At 39.0% G+C, this 21243-nt stretch overlaps 1 protein-coding gene across 1 annotated transcript in view; it reads left to right on the top strand.

Annotated features, from left to right (window-relative positions):
• Positions 1-21243, top strand: part of trpc5a (transient receptor potential cation channel, subfamily C, member 5a) — a 115045-nt gene that overhangs the window by 72753 nt on the left and 21049 nt on the right. Inside the window, exons 9-12 of the mRNA XM_020610155.1 lie at positions 14266-14403; positions 16176-16374; positions 18053-18192; positions 20653-20853. Of these exons, the coding sequence (XP_020465811.1) occupies positions 14266-14403; positions 16176-16374; positions 18053-18192; positions 20653-20853 (678 nt within the window). The remainder of the gene's footprint in view (positions 1-14265; positions 14404-16175; positions 16375-18052; positions 18193-20652; positions 20854-21243) is intronic.

A 21243-nucleotide genomic window follows, 5' to 3' on the forward strand; every position in this document is an offset into this window, starting at 1 on the left:
TCTTTCCCTTCTCTCCCTCTGCTTTCACGTCCTTTACCTTTGTTGTCACCCCCCTCTCTCTCCAACTGTCTCGTTCCATTCTCCCATCTCTCCATTGCTTACATTACTTCCACTTCTTTTCCCTCAATTTATCTTTTTGACACATGGAATCATTCTCTTTCTCCTGATCTCTCCAAATCTGTTATTTTGGTTCATTGTGTTTTCACCCTTTTCATCTCTCTTTTTGTTTTATCTCCTTTGGTTTGTTTGTCACTCTTGGTAACCTCCTTTTAGCTCTTTGCTTTATTCCTTTGTTTGTCGTCAGTGGCGTGCGTGTTCTTGTCTTTTTGCATGTGTTGGTGTGTTTGTTCTGTATGAAAGAGACGGAGGTGTCACACACTAAGTGCTGCCGCAGTGTTTCTCCAACAGCAGGCTTTTAGAACAAATTATATAATGCAGTGACTGTGTGTTGGGATGGGAGACCTTTGTTTTCTCTGTAGTCTTCAACACTGTTTGCTGTCTCACACACACACACACATCTGTATGCATAGATACACTTGGCCACGTATTCCCACACGTATGCATTCAAGCATTATCACATAAATATGCAGACAATTATTGCATACGGTAGTTAACAGTTGTGTTTTAATACAACTTATTGTTCAGGTTTGACAAGGATGTTTTACTTCATCTCAAATAGAGGATGCAAACCCAGACATGATGGTTGTTGACCTGTGGCAAAGTGAATTGATTAGACAGATTAAAAACGCACACCTGTGTGTATATAAAGTTCCACTTCATATCGGTACAAAAAACAGTGACCTGTTTGTAGACCTGTGCGATAAAATTGTGGTGAGGCATAGATCACTTAAAGTGTGTGGACTTACATAATGCCAAAATAACTTTGGATCTTGACTTTGTGGTTCCAACTTAATGTTAAATTGTGCGCACACATGTTTTGCTTCTATCATTTCAGGGGGCATTACACCGATTTACATTCACTTACCCTAATACTTTTCCACAACCTCACTTTAATCTTACATCGTCATCACTCTGAAATTTAATGTCCACATTTCAGGGACTTGCTTTTTGTACTCATAAGCACATTGAGTCCCCACACTGTGCCTGTGTGGACAGGTTTACATCCCCACAACATGAGTAATACCAGGCCACACACACACACACACACACACACACACACACTCAGCTTACCCATCATGCTGTAGGCCTTTAAGCCCAAAACTAAACTGATAGTTTGGTTTGACACACAGGAAGCAGTGACCTGTGTTCAGCTGGTTGGCACAGAGGTACAGGAATGTGGTCAATAGCCTTCACAACACCTCTGCGGTGCGTTCTTGGCAGTTCTGACAAGTACTAGTGTAAAGGAGAATAGTGTGAATGGCTGGAAGAGGAGAAGCAGTAATAGAAACAGAGGAGGAAAAAGCAAGCAGAAGCAGAAAGAGAAATGCTAGAAGATAGAGAACAATACATCAAAGGAAAGAACTGGATAAAAATGGGATAAAATACCAAACTGAAAAGACAGATGGGACTGAATGTCGTGGAAAGACCAGAAGCTTTTCAGCACAACTTTACATCAGTGACATCAAGGTTACTGCTATGGTAGATTTGCCTCAGGCACAAACATAATTTAAAAGATGGTTGTCCACATAGGGTTTCGTTTTAACTGTATCATGCTGTTTTATCAACACAATGACATGATTTATGTTAGTAAGAGGCAGTAAAATTTTATTGGGTTTCTGTGACCACAGCCTCTGATACTCTCAAAAGAGGCACTTTATTATCAGATATATAGTGCTGGTTGTTGGCAGCAAATTCATTTTATCAATGTGTTTTGTGCTGCTGGGCTGCTTTATTTTGTGTAGGCCAGGAATATGTTGTTTCTTCCCAGATAGTTATTTTTCTATTCATGAACTAACAGAAGTCTAACGCCAGGTCAGGTTCAGGTGCATCAGACCCTGTGTATCTCTTAAGTGTCTGGCTTTGGTCGAATGAACAGAACAGAGTGGAAAATCAAGCCCAGCTCCGTGTTTAGAACATTCTGTTATTCATACTGAGATTATATATATTGAGTTTTAACACTATGCCATCCATTTAAAACATCTATAAAAATTAAGGCTGCCATTTGAATGTGAATTGTGTCAACATGGATCACTGGCATTTGCTATATTGTTGGTGTGTACTGGTATTTGATATATAGATAAGCGTGTGTACTGTATGCTTTTATACACCGCTGCACACACACAACCAGATATACACTCACAAACACAGTTACTGTACAGTTAGTGTGGTTCTTGTGTGAAATTGAATCTCCAGGGGTAAACCACTGCCCTGCTTAAAATTCTACACACACAAACACAAAATTGCCCCAGGGTCTTATGGTGTAATGGGAGCAGATTATTGTGTGTTTTTTATTTTCATTTTATGCACAATTCAGGCAGAAAAGATCATTGGAAGAGATGTAGTGATGGAGGCAGATCCAGAAAGTGAGGAAGGGATGAAAGCATGGGAGACATAGCTGGAAAGAGAACAAATTATTGCTGAATAATAAACCATAAATCACCGTGTTGCTTCACACTGTTATGTGTTGCTGGTGTGTGAAAGTGTGTGTGTGTGTGTGTGTGTGTGTGCGCACATTAGACCATCCAACACTGCTGACGGAAAGAGGCAGCCCTTGGGGCCTCTCCAAAAGAGCCCAGATTATTCAGTTTCCTCTTTTGCTGCTGCTGACAATGAGAATACGGGAGAGAAAGACTTGAAAGGAAGCGAGGGAGACGCAGCGTTTGTCCATAATATACAGTAAAACGAGGCACAACCTAATCAAATACTAAGTGTCAGTATTCACTTGAAACATTAAATGATACGTCAGTTAAGAGGCAATGTAGGTAAAGCAGAGAAAAGCTGATTTGTCAAAAAACAAATTAACATCGAGTTTCACTATGATTCACTACAAAATTTGACTTTTAACATTTTAACAAACACATGACGCAATGCAGAAGAGGCCTGAGGTAAGACAGCTGGCAATAATATACATGTGTATTAGCCTATGGTTGTGCATAAAATAAAAAATTGTACACAAAAAATAATTTCTTAAACTCCTGTATAAGTCAAATCATATAAAATATGTAGTGTGTATTACTTCAATTCCACAAACTGCACATACGTTTTAAACACAGACTGAGTTGAAAAGCCTACTTGGGCGGTAAAACAACTGGTAAACATGCGCGTACATATTAGTTTGAGTTGAGATGTTGTACTGCTCAGTAGTGATGACTCATGTTAGCATAATGTGCTGTCCTCTTGTTGTTTGTACACTATTGTCACCGTTGTTAGAAGAGGACTCTCCACGCTGGTGGCAACATGCATGTTGAAAGGTTCTATGTCCAGTAGGCACAGGGGATGCATGACCTGAGCATCAAACAAGTATGTCTAATGGCGAAGAAAGTGTATACAATAATTGTGTATAATAACGTATGTGTGACATCAGTACAACATTAAAACATATTGTATTTCAGTATGGTGCCATACAACCATAGACTAGTAGATATGCATATTACTGCTAGCTGTTGTTTCTCGACTCATGGCCAAAACATACCATTTTGAGGATGATATACAGTTCACGTTTCTCGACTCATGGCCAAAACATACTGTACCATTTTGAGGATGATATACAGTTCTAATTATGTTTTTAACATCACATTTTTGTGTCTGCATGAGTAATAACCAAGACTAATAAAAGTTCCCCACCACTTGCAAGTGTACACTAAGCGTACATACACTCACTAGCCATTTTATGAGGTACACCTGTACAAATGTATGCACTTCAGTGCAGCACTTCCACCTTAACATCTGTGTTTATGGAGCTCAAAATGTTTCAGTATTTGGTGGAATTGTCATAAATATATTAATTCAGTTATACTGTATGTTTATTATTCGTAGTTAAATGTGGTGTTGTAATGGGCTACATTATATTCAGGTATATATATATTTTGTGCCTGAAATGCTCAGTTTTCCTTGATTTTTACTTCTGATATTGAGAAAACCAGATGGAAATTCACTTGAAACACATTTTTAACATCTGAAATGTTTACCATGTTTCATTTAATGGAACGCAATGAAACGGAGAGGATAAAACCTGTAGGAGAGAGCAAGACGTGACGATGAAAGAGGCACCGAGCGATAGACAGACTGGTGGTTATGAGCTGACCTGGCAGGTGGAGGGAAGACATGAACAGCAACAGAAAAAAAACGAACCAAGAGCGAGGTGGAACACAGGAAACCAGGCACAGAAATAGTCAGCAAAAGAACAAGTGAGTCACACACAGCAGGGTGGTGGAATAGATCTCTACACGGTCCCAAAAAAAATTTTTTTTATGTAAAATTTTCGTCCATGCGTCTCCTTTTCAGGCAAGTAACCTGCAAAGGGAAAGATGGAGAAAGAATTTTTGAAGTGTGGAAGAATTTGAGAGGTAAAGAGAGGGAATGAAAATGAATGCAGAAAGAAAAGAGTTGAAAAGTGCAGAGTAAAAGTAGATTAGATGGATAAAGGAAGTGAGCAGAGGAAAAAAATGCAGTTTGGAAGGGCTGAACTTTGTGCAACATTTTGATAAATGACAACATTCAAGTCAAGATGAAGAGGCAGAGAAAAAGGGATTTTAAAACAGTGGGAGTAGATGAAGTTATTTTGAGGAACAGCAGACAGGGAATGGGAGTCCCCCCTACCCCAAAGGCATTTACCTGTGTTTATTCTGCCTTCTTTTAGTCATCAGCTTCAGAAAATGAAAGAAAGGAGATCACAGTTACATTAATGGTTCATTATTTACCTTCCATTTCATTCCTCTGTCTCTGCCCCTGGTTTTCTCTTCATCTTTTAGTTATTTGAATTTGTCTCCTCTCCCTGTTGGCCCACAGCTCACTTCAGTGTTATTTATTTAGCACTTTACACAATGCAGTTTATCCAGATTGCTTTACAGCACACACAGGTTAAAAATGAGCCAAATAGGAAGGAGACTATGACATATAAGAATAGGAGCATAGTATAATGAAACTGACTACTCATTTTAGGCCAACTCGGCTCCAAACCAGAAGAACAAGGAACACAGGACCCAGGAAAGTATCACGTTTTTGCAGGTTTGAGCATATGAATAGTTCTCTCACACACACACACACAGGTCTAAAACACGTGGTGAAGGTTTGGGGGGGACAGGAAAATTGACAACAGGAGAGCAGGTTTGAGCATATGAATATTTCTCTCTCACACACACACAGGTCTAAAACACTTGGTGAAGGTTTGGGGGGACAGGAAAATTGACAACAGGAGCAAGAAGGGAAAACAAAGTAATGCAGATTGATGGGGCTGGACCTGAAATGACAAGGGACTAATGAAGACAAGGACAATCAAGCTTGAGAATACTGCAGAATGAGTAAAGATTGTGACAAAAAAATAAACGCAACAAAAGCACATAGAAACAACACAGCACAGCAAAGATTTTAGCAGTAATGCCTGAGCTGGTTAGTTTAGAGACAGTCAAAGGTTAAGTGATCTCTTGAAGATACCAATAGAAGGGGAGAATCATATGGCAGAAAGAAGAGAACTTGATCGTTGTGGAGCGGCTTTAGAGAAACCCCTCTCTCCACAGCACCAAGGTCTGAGCCTCAGGACAGACAGATGAGATGATCTCACACCTCTGGCAGTGTGGTATTGGGACAGGAGTTCTGCAGTATACGAAGGGGCAAGATTATTTAATACACTGTAGACAAACAGTAGGATTTTTAGATCACGGGAGTGATGTGGTTCCTGTTTTGTTAAGGCTCTTGAAGCAACATGGCAGCTACGCAAAGATGTGATAAAGAAGACTGAGTGAGACCAAGGTATGAAGAGATACAGTAGTAAAGTTCAGAGGATATGAAAGCATAAATGACTTTCTCCAGATCAGAGGTAGAGAACAGATTTGAGTTTGGACACTGATTGAGCCTTGATTTAACTACTTGATTAATATGATGATGATCAGATTTGATCAAATAAGATCAAGATATCAAGATATTTTGCATGAGATGTAAGAAAGAAAACATGTTAAGTTGGAGGGTAATATCAGTTAAATGCTTTGGTTGTAATGAGATTTGCTAACTTCACATTTGTTCTCACTGGGCTAGAGAGTATGCAGTCATCCAAGACTTTGTTTTCAGTGAGTTTGTAGTAGTTATGAGGCTCTAGGGGGAGGTAGATCTCTGCGTTGTCCCTACTGTATAACTGTGAAAAGAGAGGTTGTGTTTTTGAATAATATGAGCTAGTGGAAACATATACTGTTAGTATAGAAGAGCTTTGGTCCAAGTATTGAGCCTTGGGGGAGGCTAAGGATTTGTTGGGCTTTGGATCTGTTGTATAAATTTGAGGAAAAGGCAGAAGTGGAAACCCGCACCCTGCAGTTTTAATCTGTAAAGGAGGATGGACTGTGGTTTACTCTGTCAAAGGCTGCACTAAGGATGGAGCGGTCTCCTGAGTCTGCAGCCTGAAGGTGGTCATCAGATAGTGTCAGATTAAAGAGGAAGTTTAGCCTAAATCTTCACTCATTTTAAACATTTAACCTCCATTTTAACCCACAATAAACCCCTGGAATACTGTGTGCACAGGAGCAACAGTGCAGTGCTTATACTGTTTGTGTGTGTGTTTTTTTTTTTTTTTTTTTTTATCTTTAAACTGTCTTTTTTTTGTCTCTTGGGTCTGTGATACCTGCAGCCCTGCTGCATTATACTACAACTGTCGCCTCAATAATAAATGGACTGTGTGTGTGCCGACGTGTCTACTCAAGACCATATTTGTTTGCCTTCATGTGTGTGGGGCTCAATAATTTGCACTAACAGCTGAATAAGATATTGACCTTCAGTCATGTTTAATTCAAATGAATACAAATGAATCATTGCTTTAATTAATCTATCAACACGTGTCCTCAATTACAATGGTTCACAAACACAACATCTGTGGCGTTCAGAGTAGTGAAGTGTTTTTGTACTCTCTATCTTATCTTCATAAATCATTTGTGTTAATAGCCTTTCCTCGAATTCTTTGCCAGGGTATTGTTTCATGCTCACAAATGCAACCTCAGCCAAGTCAGATGATCACACAAATACACACACTCCATACAAAGTGTTGCTATTCTGATCAGTCAAAACCTCAGAACACCAGAGTAAGCAGAAAGCTTAAGTTGGCCCTTGTAAACAAAAAAACAATAGTAACACAGAGATTTGCTCTTAATTTTATTTTTATTTACCTTATTTATTTTTCATGTGTTGTGATGCATCCGATTTTCCTTTATATTTCTGGATTTGAATATATCTCACCACATCTACAACTGTAACCATTAACTAGCTGTTTCATGAGCGATGTGCAGGCTCTAATATTTTTTGTACTATTCTAATGTAAAATTCCTGCTTCTGAATCTTCTTTTATCTGGATTCCTTAATGATTGACAGGTTTAGTGTATGTATGTATTATTATTGTTGTTGTTGTGCATTATTGGTTTATGCATATGCTTTGGCAGTGTGTTCTTAAATACAAATGTCATGCAAATATACTTCATTGCTTAACTGAGGTCGAGAGTGAATTGACAAAAGGAGTTAGGTAGGAGACACGGAAAGTGAAAGGGAAGGAGAGGAGAAAGAAATCAGAATCATCTTTAATGGCCAAGTATGTTCGAACATACAGGGATTTGACTCCTGTACAGAGAAAGTACTGGAAAGTGACAAAAAAAGGAGCGAGACAGCAACACAAATAGAGAGGGACAGGAAAAAAGGGAGAAGTGTTTATGAGAGACTAAGAAAACAAGAATGAGCCACAAATTATGGTGATTAACAGAAGGAGAGCAAGAGACAGATCCAACATGACTAAGTGAACAAGTTAAAAGACTTCAGAGCATAAACAGGAACACTTTCTATAATGACATACACAGCTCCAGCATGTGCGCAGCTAGATTGAATTAGTGTTAGCATAGCTTTGGGTTAGCATATTGCTTTCTTTAGTGATAAGGGTCGATTACATCAGGCCACAGAGAAATTGAATGAACCAGTGCTGCGGAGTGTTGCCATGGTTAGCTAAATTCTTAGTTTAGTGGTCGTAGCAGATTGTCCAGAAATTGAATTAGCTGGGAAGTAGCTTTGGGTGGCTGATAGTAGTTCAGTGTGTAAAAAGCAGGAGGACATGGAATGACCCGAGCATGTGCAGAGGACAGTGACTGAACTGTTAACTCAGCACACAAAATGTGTGTCATCATGTCTGTGTCAGTGTGATGGGATTTTAGCTTGTTGAGTTGTGTATATTCTTACGGTACAGTACATTATCCATTGTCAAAGAGTCAAAGGTTTGGACACAGTTTCCCATTGAATTCACTGGAAAAGTGTGCCTGACTGGTAGTGTACAGTCACTGTAAGCAAGTTGACTTGGTATTTAACCTAAAAGCCTGTTCATTTAATCGCCCTCCAGGCTGCTGCTCCATACAGTAGGTTAACATGAGTCATGACTCGAGCCTCTTCTCAGAGCTTACAAACGGGGTTTGGGGCCTTTTTTGAGAGTCAGGATTTCCACTTGGCTAAGTTCCTTGTCTGTGTCAGCTCCGAGAAGTGTGTGCAGAACAACTGTGCATTTATTAGTGATTAGGGTCTGTGTCCATATCTCTGCAGTTTGTACAGCAGAGTGTGAATAAAGACAATAGAAACATCTTTAATAATGACTGAAATATTTTCAGCAATTTATAAACAATGCTTATTTAACATGAGTGAGTGTTTGTCAGTTGGCAACTAAATGTCCTTTCCCCTCAGCTACAGTGCACTTCACAGCTAATACTTGATTCATTTTTGTACATTTGGTGATAAATTTTTAAATGTCACTTGAAACTCAGTGGGCTGTGAGCAGTGCAGATCTCATGGTATGTCTTGTCCTGGTTCTTGTTATTCTTTGTTGTTGTGGGTGCTTGTGCTGCTGCGTAGGTGTGAGTGAGTTTTTTATGCTGTTTGTACTGTTTTATGAAAGAACAGTAGCAGCTAAATATTTACAGTCTCACATGTTCAGATGTTCGAAGATTGCTGAGCTCAGCAACAACAGTTCATCTGCTGAACATTGAACATAAGCCATCTTGACATGTGTCAACAGATAACACCATTAAATGCTCTGTAAAGGCCCCTGATTTGTCATTGAATTATAATTGAATAATTCACAATCATTTTGCCTTTAAAAGGAGTGGAAATCTTTTTGTTAGTCTGTTCACTGTGCTTCTGCTGTTTCCTTTAACATTCCAGTTTCAAGTTCATGATCACTTTAGTTTTCTTTAATTGCAACATGTAAACAGTGTGCCAACAACAAGACCCTACTGAAAAACATAACAGGAGCTTTTAAAAATTATCTATGTATTAATTAGTTTGAACTAAACACTAGAGTTTCCAGAAGAAAGTACATCCACCTCTAGATTTAACGTATGCAGAGGTTAGTCTAGGGAAGACTGAAGTAAAGGGCTACAGAGTATCCTAGAAGTACAGGGTGTCTATATTTGCATATGCTGCTATATGCTATCATGTAATTGTTGTTTTTAAATTGTATTTAATCTTGCATTTTAATGTTCTATTTGTCTGTGTGCAATGTGTTAAACACTTTGAATTTACTTTGTGTATGAAAATGTCTTATATATGTAAACTTGTCTAAAAATGTTTTCCAGTGGTGTCCCTGTTTACTCTTCAAACATGGAAATATACTTACTTATTGACTTAGTTTTATATAGTTAGTTTTATTATTGTATTTGCCTTGCTACTCTTGCTGAAGGTGGTTGATATCCACTGACCACTGATGATGAAACAAACCACCCACCACCCCAGATTTCAGTGGTGTTATGTAATTGAATGGAATTGTAATTCATTATTTGATTGTTGGTTAAAGTGGTCACCTAAATAATACATGCATGTTACGCCAGCAATGTGCTGCATAACTACATAACATCAAAAAACACGTTATTCCTCAGATCTGTTTGCTCTGCCCCCACTGGTGGTTTAGTTTTCTCCTTCCTAATCTCATGCAGCTCCCTGATTGGTTGGGAAGCTGTTCTGAACGGAGCCGTTACAACAGCGCCAAGTGTTTTGGTCTGACTAGTAAACTATGACGAGGATGTTTGCTGACTGAAGCTCAATGAAACTGAGGCAGAAAGAGAAAAGGAGAGGAAGGAGCAGACTGCTGTAGTTTAGTAGAGCCCAGAGATCAACTCTGTCATTAGCATACTGCTGCCATAGCAACAGGAAACTAAAATGGAACTGAGTGAGGGATAGAGAGAGAGATGGAAAAGGAGATGGGTAAAGACAGAATGGACAGAGAAAGTGACAGAGACAAGGAGGAAAAGAGGAGGCAAAGGAGAAGAAAGACAAGAAAAAGTGCACTCAGAGAGTGCATGTACTGCCGCCAAGGTACAGCATTCGATCACACAAATGGATGCCTTATGAAAAATGAGATCCAGAACAACACAATGTATCCTAAAATCCTTGATCTGGATCAGATCCGGATGAAACTTGGTCTGGTGATAGACACTGCCACTCTACATATACGTGTCAGATTGCAAACAAAAAATGATTTTGATAGCTTTTGATGATCTGATTTTTTAAAACTTTGCCTCATGTTAAAGATGAGCGCTTTTGTGATTTTATTTTTATTTTTATTTTTATGACCTTAACCTTTGACCTTTTTCAACCAAAATATCACTTCTTATTGTGTCTGTACCAAATATGCTAGTGATCCATCCAGCTCTTTGTCTGTAATTCTGCTAACCAACCAACAAACAAGCACACACACACACACATGCACACACAACGAAAACATAACCTCCTTGGTGGAGGTAATTAAAGGTTTGAGTAAATAAGGAAAAAGGAAGAGTTGTGGAGTAAAAGGAGTGGGCAAGAAAACAGGTGGAGAGGTGGAAAAAGATGAATGAAACAAGGTGAGGAGAAAAGAGAGAATGAGGCGGATATTAGAAAGGAGAAGTGAAGAAGTGAGGCAGAGAGGGGCAAAAAATGAAGAGAAGAGGAGGACCACTAAGGAGGAAGAGAATTAGTGATAGGGAGGGAGAGAAGGAAACAGACGGAGAGAGAAGGGAGGAGGAGAAAGAAAGAGGAGGCATATTAAGGATGAAGGGATTTGTTATGGGAATAATAGACAATGAGGTGAAGAGATGAAAACACTGAAGAGGAGGGGCAAAAAGGAAAAAGGATTAAAGGTTGTGAGAGGGAAAGGGGAAGAGAAAGAGCATAGGATGGGGAGGAAAGGAAGTCAAGGAAGAGGGAGGAGCCTCATTGGTTTGACTTCTAGTACTTTATCTCTGTCCTCCCCTCTTTTCTCCTTTTATCCACTTGTATAATTTCATCCAGATAATTAAATCTCACACCCACACAAACACACAAACACAGATTTTCACACACTACATAAACAGATACACCATTAAACAACTCGATCTGTAGCCAACAAAGTAAAAACATGACCGGTGTGCGAGTGCATATGTTATTGCTCGCTCAGGTTATTGGTGGTCAGAGGTGTCGGGCATAACAAGATGAAGTAGAGTGTAGTCACCCTTCTGCACCAAAAAACTAAAAGCAATGCTTCTTGTTATTGCTCAAATAACACCTGTTCAAACACACACGTACTGTATATGCTGTCCAATTGTCTCTCTCCAAACTTTGGCTCTGCACACAGTAATTAGCAGTAAAGGCTGAGTCCATTTAGAAAATGTTTGATGTGTTAAGATGTGTTAATACCTGGATTAGTCTTTAAATGTGGAGCTAATGATTGTTTACGTAGTTGTTTAACATGCAGATTATTTTATTTAGTTGGTTGGTTGGTGAATTGTTTGGGTCTTAGAATATCAGTGGAAAGTTAATAATCCCTACTATTGTTGTCTGGAGTCCTGGGTGACTTCTTCACCAATCTTACTTTGTCTGATCCATAGTCTGGAGCCCAAGATAATTAAATACCTTAGAAGACTAGTGAGTGTTTACAATATGTTTAGGGGCCAGCATTAAAGAACACATGACATTTTTGCTTTTATTATTTGTTGTTAGCCTGGGTGCAATGTGGTTTTTATATCAGTCATCATGTTTAGCTATTAAAATGTATACAGTATATTTATATTACTGTATTACACTTCAAGTACAACCTTCATCATGTTAAAGAGGTATCAAACTGACTCAGGTATGTGTGTGTGTGTGTGTGTGTGTGTGTTTGTTTGTGTGTGCCAATGAATAGTCACAGTTCTTCCCATGGCTGTGGCTACTACCACAGAATCTGTGCTGATCTCAGTAAAATATGGATAGTACAATAAAAACTAACAATTTGTACATTTGATACATAATAATAAACACTTGTATTCAAAATATTACCAAGGAAAATCACTGGGAAAAAAGTGCACATGTACAATTACAACCAAAGCACTGACAATAACACTTGGTAAGTTTCCCTTTGAACAGCTGTAGCCACAATCTTCTCCAAAATTTAACCAAGTGTTTTTGCTGCCTAACTCCAACAGTACTATGTACAGTCATTACCAAACCTTTAAATTTAACCAAGTGTTTTTGCTGCCTGTACTATGTACAGTCATTACCAAACCTTCATGATACCATAGTTGCCATTTGCAGATAGTGTAGAAAGTGAAATACTGACATTGAAACTTGAAAATCTGAACATTTTCTAGGTTTAAGCAGGTGTTGGTAGTTGGTTACCCACCAGCAGTAATGGCAGCATGAGCACAGTGTGATAATTAGGCACAGCTTGTACTGTATCTGCTGTGGGGCTCACTGTAGGATCAGCACCATGGATAGCTCCCATGATATTTAGTATCACATCATTCTGCAAAGTTAGAAGCTGTAATAGTGGAAATTCGGAGGTACAGTCCCACACAGAAAGCTAAGAGTCGGTTACGGATGAATAAAATGTGCCGGGATCAATTATTTATGAAACGAACTCACACTTGTACAAAAACAGGAAAGTGTGGAAATCTGCAGCCGCTACCAAATGTTCAGCTGTCAGAAACTAGCAGATCATCATGTTTGATTGACAGTTTCAGTCACTGACCTGCACACTTTTTGGCAGTTTGCATCTTTAAGCTTTTAGCTAAATGTTTGGTTGATAACAGTGTGTCCTTTTGTGAAGGTGGATGTGCACATTTGAGATGGATGTTTATTTACCCCCATTTATTTAATAGGCTCTTTCTTTTAAAGGGAAACACACCTTTTAGATTATCATACACAAACGCATAAACAACAATGATAGAAAACTTACTCACCTTTCAGAGTATAAGACTTAACTGCAATCCTGGGATTATCAGACCAGACTAATCACCTAAACACAAGTGAGGGAAGAAGGAAGCTAGGGGAGAAGAAAGGACACAAAGGACAGAAACCAACAATGGAAACAGTACAGTAAAAACAAAAAGACAAGACTCAGACAAGAGTGCTGACTCAGAGGAGAGAAGTGAGGGAAAAGACAGGAGGGAGCAGAGATGGTGGCAGGGAGGAAGAAACGTAAAGACATCATGGGAGGACAAAAGCGGGAGAAAAGAAAAGATGACTCGGTTCTTGGTGACTCAGAGGGCAGCTGAAGGGCTGATGGGGACAAACAGCCCTTGGTGCAGTGCCAACAGTATTAGTGGATAGGCTGTAATGAGATGTAAAAGAAAGCAACCTGAACAGCAGAGCAGCAACAGGGCAGGACATAACCTCTGTTTGTCATAAGCTCACAGAAGAAAATAAATCTCATTTACGTCGAGCATTTGGCAGTCACTTTTAATATGTGGGATACAGGTTACTGCCTTTTTAAAACTCCAGTGTGTTAAGTAGCTTACTACAGTGGATACTGTGTATTACACATTGACAGATTTAAGGTCAGTAATGAGTAAAATGAATTCATTTGTATTTATACTTTTTACTCTTCTTGGTGCTTTTCATATTTGGTCACTAATTAAAAGTTTTCTTTACATCTGAAGGTAAGCTCCACAAACCAGAAGGTTGGCTTCTTATCAGCAGCTTTGCAAAAATGCCACTGAATGATATTATGTGCCACTTGTAATACTGCCATCCCCAAGACAGGAGACAAATGCTGAGCTAATTGTTTTAAGATATTTCAGTCACATCATGGTTTAATATCTTTTTGATCATTTCCTCTCTGATAAGCATTGCCTTCATGTATTTCAGTAAAAGGACAATTGAACCGCGTTTGCTAACAGTCTCTGTCTTTCTTTTGCTCTCTCTGTTCAGTTTGTGGCGCAGCCAAACTGCCAGCAGCTGCTGGCCACACTGTGGTACGACGGCTTCCCAGGCTGGAGAAGGCGACACTGGGTGGTCAAACTGGTAACCTGCTTCATCATCGGACTCCTGTTCCCTGTCTTCTCAGTGGTATGCAAACAGGCGGGGAGAGGGGGGTGAAATGAATGGAGAGAGAATGAAGAGGGGTTGGGGTGAAAAATGTGTAAAAAAAAAAAATCTGAGGAAGAAAAGAATAAGAAGAAAGAGGAGAGGGCAGATTGAATCCAGTAAGTAGAGAAGTACATAAAAAATGAAGGGTGGGAAATAAAAAGGATAGATGTGCAGTAAGGGAGGAGAAGAGAGGAAGTGGAGGATGCAGAAAGACAGCAATGAGGGAAAAATGGAGTAAATGGAGCTCTTGTAACAAAAATGCTGTTTCTTCCTTTAAGTAAATTTGCTGTCAGTCAGCAATTAAGCAAAAATCTTTGGTTTTATTGTCCAATTAAGATTATTGAAAGTACGAGTTGTTGCCAGGGAATATGAGCAACACTTAACCTAAAAACTAACAGTGAAAGGACGGGAGTGCTTGTATTTTGGAGAAGCCAATGAGAATGTTAGCAGACTTCTCATAGGGACAAAACAGTGCATTTCATATTTATGCAGCTCAGAGAAAGAAGATTTTAGCCAAAACCCACTGTACTCCAGTGTGAGGTGAACCTTTGAATATCGATACACACAACACATTCTTGATACACAATCAATAAATATTGCGTGGTAGTTGCTCTAGATTAAAAAAAGATAACCCATGCTAGAGAATAACCTTCTGGCTGATTCATGTTGTGTGCTCTCACTGTGGTGCCATAGTCTCCCATTACTGTCGGGTAAACTGTGTTCTTCAGTGTACAGATGAAGGACAATGGGAAGTGTGAAGTTATTCAGTCCTGTAACATCAGTGTAAAGTTGATTAAGAGACAAAATTTGCAATAATTTGCTTAGTTTCTCTGTGTCTCTGTATAGCTTGATTAAGAGTTGGTGTGTTTGTACCCTTTTGCCTCTCAGATAACTCTATGACTTGTGTGGTATGTCCAGAGACATAAAATACCAAAATAAATACCAAAATAAACCAGACAATGGGGAGCACATGACGAGACAAAGAAATCCGTTTTTTTTATTCTGATGCAAATGTTTATGCGAGTAAGATAATTAACCTGAAGTGTTTACAGTGCAATAATCCAGGAATTGCTTAGCGTGATGAAGTTTAATGATGTTTGATTTGGAAAACACACTGAAAGCGTGACGTGAGTGAGACGTAAGTGCTACTGAAGCATGATTACATTCAATCCAGACTGAAAGCAAGAAGCGAGCGGTGCGTTCTGTATCGAGGCTGCGAGGAGCGAGTAAATGAGTAGAACAAGTAGACAAGCATCAAACAGCAATAACAGTCACAACAGCTCTGACAGAGGAAGCATTCCGGTACAGCACAAGGTGACAGGTGGCTGAACATGAAGACAGTCATCTTATGCACAGTCTTTTCTCTTTCTGCTTCACAGTTTAACAGAACGTTAAACAAAAACAACATCAGAGCAAAAGATGACTCTAGATGGTCTTTAACTAATAGTTTTAATCATCGACAAGAGTCAAAAAGCTTTAGTCTTCATTATAGGTTATGTAATACAATTTTGAGGAATCCTGTCAGAGGAAATAAAGCCACAGCTGTTCTTTTTGTTTTGTGTGTTGGTGCTGTCTCTCCTCTCTCACCTCTTTTCATGTCCTTATTCTCTCAGCCATTCCACCGTCACTTTTTCTTTTCTCCTTTCAGCTTTTAATTCCACTTTCATTTCCTATCTTCGCTTTCTCTTTGTCATTCAGTCTGTGCTTCTCTATTCTGACCTATGTTTCCTCCTCTGGTTCCTCCTCACCAGATCTACCTGTTGGCTCCTAAGAGCGCTTTGGGACGCTTCATCAAGAAGCCCTTCATCAAGTTCATCTGTCACACAGCGTCCTACCTGACCTTCCTCTTCCTCCTGCTGCTGGCCTCACAGCACATTGCCCGTACCAACCTGCACATGCAGGGACCTCCGCCCACCATTGTGGAGTGGATGATTCTCCCATGGGTGCTGGGTATGTATGGCAGTTATTTAAGTGTTCAGCCTGTGATGTTTGATGCATTCTAAGAGTATTTTGCTGAAACTATGTATTTTGTAGCTTCAAAACTCATTAAACTCAACTGTAGCTGCTGACCACATCTGGAATTTTAGTATAATAAATACAAATCTGTCACCAGTTGAGTTTGACTGTGGGAAGTGTAATCGGCTGGATTTGACAAAGAAGAAAAATGAATTAAGTAAACAGAAAATATCCCTTGTTTATCCTGCATCTGCTGCTGCTTTTTTCTTGTGTGTCTGACAGTAGAAGGTTGGTGGAGTATTCAGAAAAAACACTGGTTGGAGAGCACATGAAGAGACAAAGAAATCTGTTCTGGCTGTTCTATAGTTTGGGGGATGTTATTGACAAAGACTTGTCGTCATTGATATTAGTCATGGACCTAGAGATGGACAGGATGTAGTACAGGTAAAGGTAGACTGGAGAAGGTCATGGTGGAGTGGTACTGGGTGTACAAAGTAACTTCAATGACAGAAACCATAATTTAAGAACCATCTCTTACTGACATTCGACAGTCATTGTCTTGAACCACAATTGTTCTCTAAATTTAACCAGAACATACTGTATAAACATTTTGAGAATGCAGTGACAAAACAGTGAATGGAAATGTGTCAAATTATTTCTTCATTTTTTCCTCTTTATTAATAAATGACCCATATTCACTGTTATAATTAGAGGTCTAACAGATAACATTTACCAGTGTACTAAAGACTTGAATGACTCATTGTCCAGTCAGCAGCCAGTCTGATGATGAAACATTTCTCCTGGACTGCTAAAAAAAAAAATCCAGATTCAGAAATAATGTGAAAAAGTTTCTTATCTGTCTCTTTTTTTCCCCCCACTGTGATTACTAATCATCAAGAGGCCTTTACAGAAGTGTGTATTTGTGTGTATGCTTGGATGTGGGTGTGTATGTGTGTGGTCAGGTTTTTGAGTGTGTGTGGAGGAGGCGGTTGTGTGTGAGTGCGGGTGGGTGTGAAAATGAGTGATTGCATCTCCATATTCTCTCTCAGAGCTGACACCAATCATTTCCAAATCATAACCATAATCTCTTGGAAAAATACAAAACCATCTGTTTCTGCTCTACCGTCTCTTCTGCTGTCTTCTCCTGCCTTCCTCTGCTTGAATCTACAAAACACTTTGGATAGAAAGAAACACTGACTACTAACTGGTTTTATTGTTGTTGATAAAGTGTGTAGAGCATTTCCTAGTGTTGTTTCATTTATAGTTGCTCCAGATGAAAGCATCTGTGCTCATCTCTATGCACAGGCTTGAGAGTGAGTTGCTACCTCGAGTGAAGGAGTTTAATCTTCAACATAATACTCATCTAAACGTAATTACAGAAACTCAGACAAGCAGATATTGTATGGAGAACAGATGACCTAAAAATGTCAGTTATTTAGAAGAAAACCTGACTTTGTCTAAAGCCAGTCGTACATAACAAATATGTTAGCTCTCTGTTTAGCCCGTGGCTGCTGCCGAAAGAAAATATTTAACAGTAGTTTAGTCACACAGCAAAAACTGAGCAAACAGAAACCACAGCCGCATGACTTGAATGTGCTCATACATGCATGACTTTGTCTGTGCTTGTAAATAAGCAGCTGTGTGCATGACTGTCTGTATGTGTATGTTTCAGGCTTCATCTGGGCAGAAATTAAGGAGATGTGGGATGGGGGATTCACAGAGTACATCCACGACTGGTGGAACCTGATGGACTTTGCCATGAACTCTCTCTATCTGGCCACCATTTCGCTGAAAATAGTGGCCTATGTTAAGGTAAAGATCACATCTGTGTGTGCATGTGTACGAGTGAGAGAACAAGAACATGTTGACTTAGTGGGTAAGTACTGCTGAAAAAACTCATTGTTGGGAAACAGTCATTCCATATGACACATTGATGGAAACATGCAACAACACACAAACCAAAAATGTCTGCACTGTAAAATTGCTCTTTGCCTTGCATGTCCTCAGCATATTAGGTCATATTTTTGATTGTTATGGCCATTATTTTATATGGACACCTAAAACATGTTCTGATTCTGAAATAAAAGATAGATTGAACTTTAAAGTTTGTTAGTTATTCATTGATTCACTAATCTGGCAAAATCAATTTTAATTTAATTATTTTTAAACACCTTCACAGCAAAAATTAATCTAGCAATTAATTTAGATTAATTAATCACAGATATTTATTGATTGTCATGTCTGATTTTTTTGGAGAACCGCCTGTGTGCTGTTTCAGAGGCAGCTCTCCTGCACAGATTAAAGCCACAGAGACATAAATGTTTTGTTTTTTGTAAAATAAAGCAACTTCTTGTCACTGAGTGCGCTCCTCCTGTGTCATCAGATGCACATGTGAATATGTCCGCCTACTCAGACACCCATTATAGTGTCCGCTGTCTGCCCTGCTGTCTGTGCCCACGTGGGTGTTTATACATTTGCCTTGTTGTGATATGCATATGGGTGACAAAGGGAAAATTATAACATGCATATTCTGGGTTTTCTTTTCCTTTGTCACCCCTGTGTAAATCAATAACAAAAAAATCATTTTTAATATCCTGATAACAATTTCAAACATCGCCCAGAACATTAGAGAGTCTAGCACTGAGCAATACCATGATGAATACCCAGATGAAATGGGGAACAAACAATCAGTTTTCATTGGTATCACTGTTGATAAGAACTGAAAACATCAGCCTTTTAAACACTAGACCTTTAACCTTTAAACATCAAATTGGAGTTGTTGCACATAATACACATCATTTGATGCCTGCATGCCTCATTTTCTCACTCTCATAGCACAGCTTTCAGCTGTAATAATACTTACTCTACATGCATACAAGATTTATCTATTTATTAAGAGAAAATAGTGTAATCATACACACACACACACACACACACTTACTTACCAGACGGCCAGGCCATCTGCGGCAGCTGTGAGTCACTGACGGTGGCGGGTGGCCCTCCTACACGGGTCCTACACATGCACATGCATACATATACAAAGTTTTATAAGCATGCACATATAGATGAGGATATACAATGTGTACATACACACAGCTGTAGCCTCTTACGTACACTAACATTAATCTACACACAAATACAGAGATGTGCACACATACACAGGATGCAGCTGTTGGCTCTGTATATATATTTTTTCCTTTAAATAATGATCAACACTTAAAAATCCTGTGGAGAGCTGTCTGTCCCTCACTGTGTGTGTTTGTGTGAAAGAGACGGAGAGAGTGAGAGCATCTGAGAGAAGGTGTGATGGAGTCTATAAATTAATGTGTGTATATCTGCATTTTTGTTTCCAGCTGAACTCTTTATCTCCCTCCCTCCCTCTCTCTGTATGTGTGCGTGTATAACTATATGGCTATACAAGGACCAGTTTAGAGTTTTATACCAGATAGTGAGGACATTTTTGATGGTCCTGACTAACACCTTATTTGAGGGTTAAAACTGGGTTTTAGGGTTCAGGTTAGAATTAAATTTAAGTTGGTGTTAGAAGTTAGACATGTAGTTGTGATGGCTATCATATCAGTGAGTGTCCTCACAAAGATAGATGTACAAACGTGTATGGTGAATGCTAATAGAGGCAGAGTTAACAAGACAGAAGTCCTGTGGAAGTCTAATGGCTGAATTTAAAATGAGGAGGAGAGGAGGAAGCCAAGTGTGAGACATCCAAGAGAGATGTGCAGAAAGATGGTGGGAATCAGTTGGAGAGAGACACAAGTGAAGCAAAAAAAAGGTCACACAAACAGACTCTGCTGGTGATGAGTGGATAAAATGAGAACTCGAACAGTTGGGAATCTTAAGGTGCATTTCCAAGGAGGCATTTGAGGTTTGACTGGTGCTCTTTTAATTACATCATCTCATACCCCACTGGAGAATTAGTGCCACAAACTGTTTATCTCATTGTACTCAACTGATGGTGATAACATATCAGTAGTGGATGGACAAGTGTGTTCATTTGCATTTTCTACAAATTTCTGCTAAATCTGTACCCATTTGAACAGTGAAAATAATTGTTTTCATGTTGTTTTATCTCTGTATGTTCATATAAGCTGAACAGTTGCTCGTAATATATTCTGAAAATGTTTTTATGTTATGTTGCTTTGTCTTCATCCTCATTTTCCCCATATCAGAGGACCCCTTTGAAAAGTAAATGATGCATATCAAGGAGTTTAACCTCTGATTAAAAATAAATAAAATACATGTTAATTTTTCCTGTAGTATAACTCATCTCGTCCCAGGGAGGAGTGGGAGATGTGGCACCCGACGCTGATAGCCGAAGCTCTGTTTGCCATCGCCAACATCTTCAGTTCGCTCAGACTCATCTCCCTCTTCACTGCAAACTCTCACCTCGGGCCGCTGCAGATCTCACTGGGAAGGATGCTGCTGGACATCCTCAAGTTTCTCTTCATTTATTGTCTGGTAAGACATTTTATCTCTCCCCTCACGTGCAACACACATCAGGTGGTTTTTGTTAAGAGTAACTTTACAAAACCTTTTTTGACTTGAACTATCATTTTTCTTACACTATCTGTTGATTTTGGTCCCAGTTAGTAGAGTTCATGGCAACAGAAGTATTTTTAAAGAGAAAATACAGTAACTGTCCACTCAAACAAGACATCTGTTTTAAAAAAAAATCTATGGTGTAACCTTGGCACTCAGTCACTACCTCTGCTATTGTATGGTACGTAGCTTACAGTGTTGATCATGTTTAGTACAAGCCATAAATTTGCTTGTCGTTTACTGTATTAAGAACTTTGTAAACATTGTTTATTTTAAGTATTAAGTGAAACATAAAACATATTTAAAAAT

Source organism: Monopterus albus, unplaced genomic scaffold (genome assembly GCF_001952655.1).
Source record: "Monopterus albus unplaced genomic scaffold, M_albus_1.0 scaffold104.1, whole genome shotgun sequence".
In the NCBI taxonomy this organism is placed as follows: Eukaryota; Metazoa; Chordata; class Actinopteri; order Synbranchiformes; family Synbranchidae; genus Monopterus; species Monopterus albus.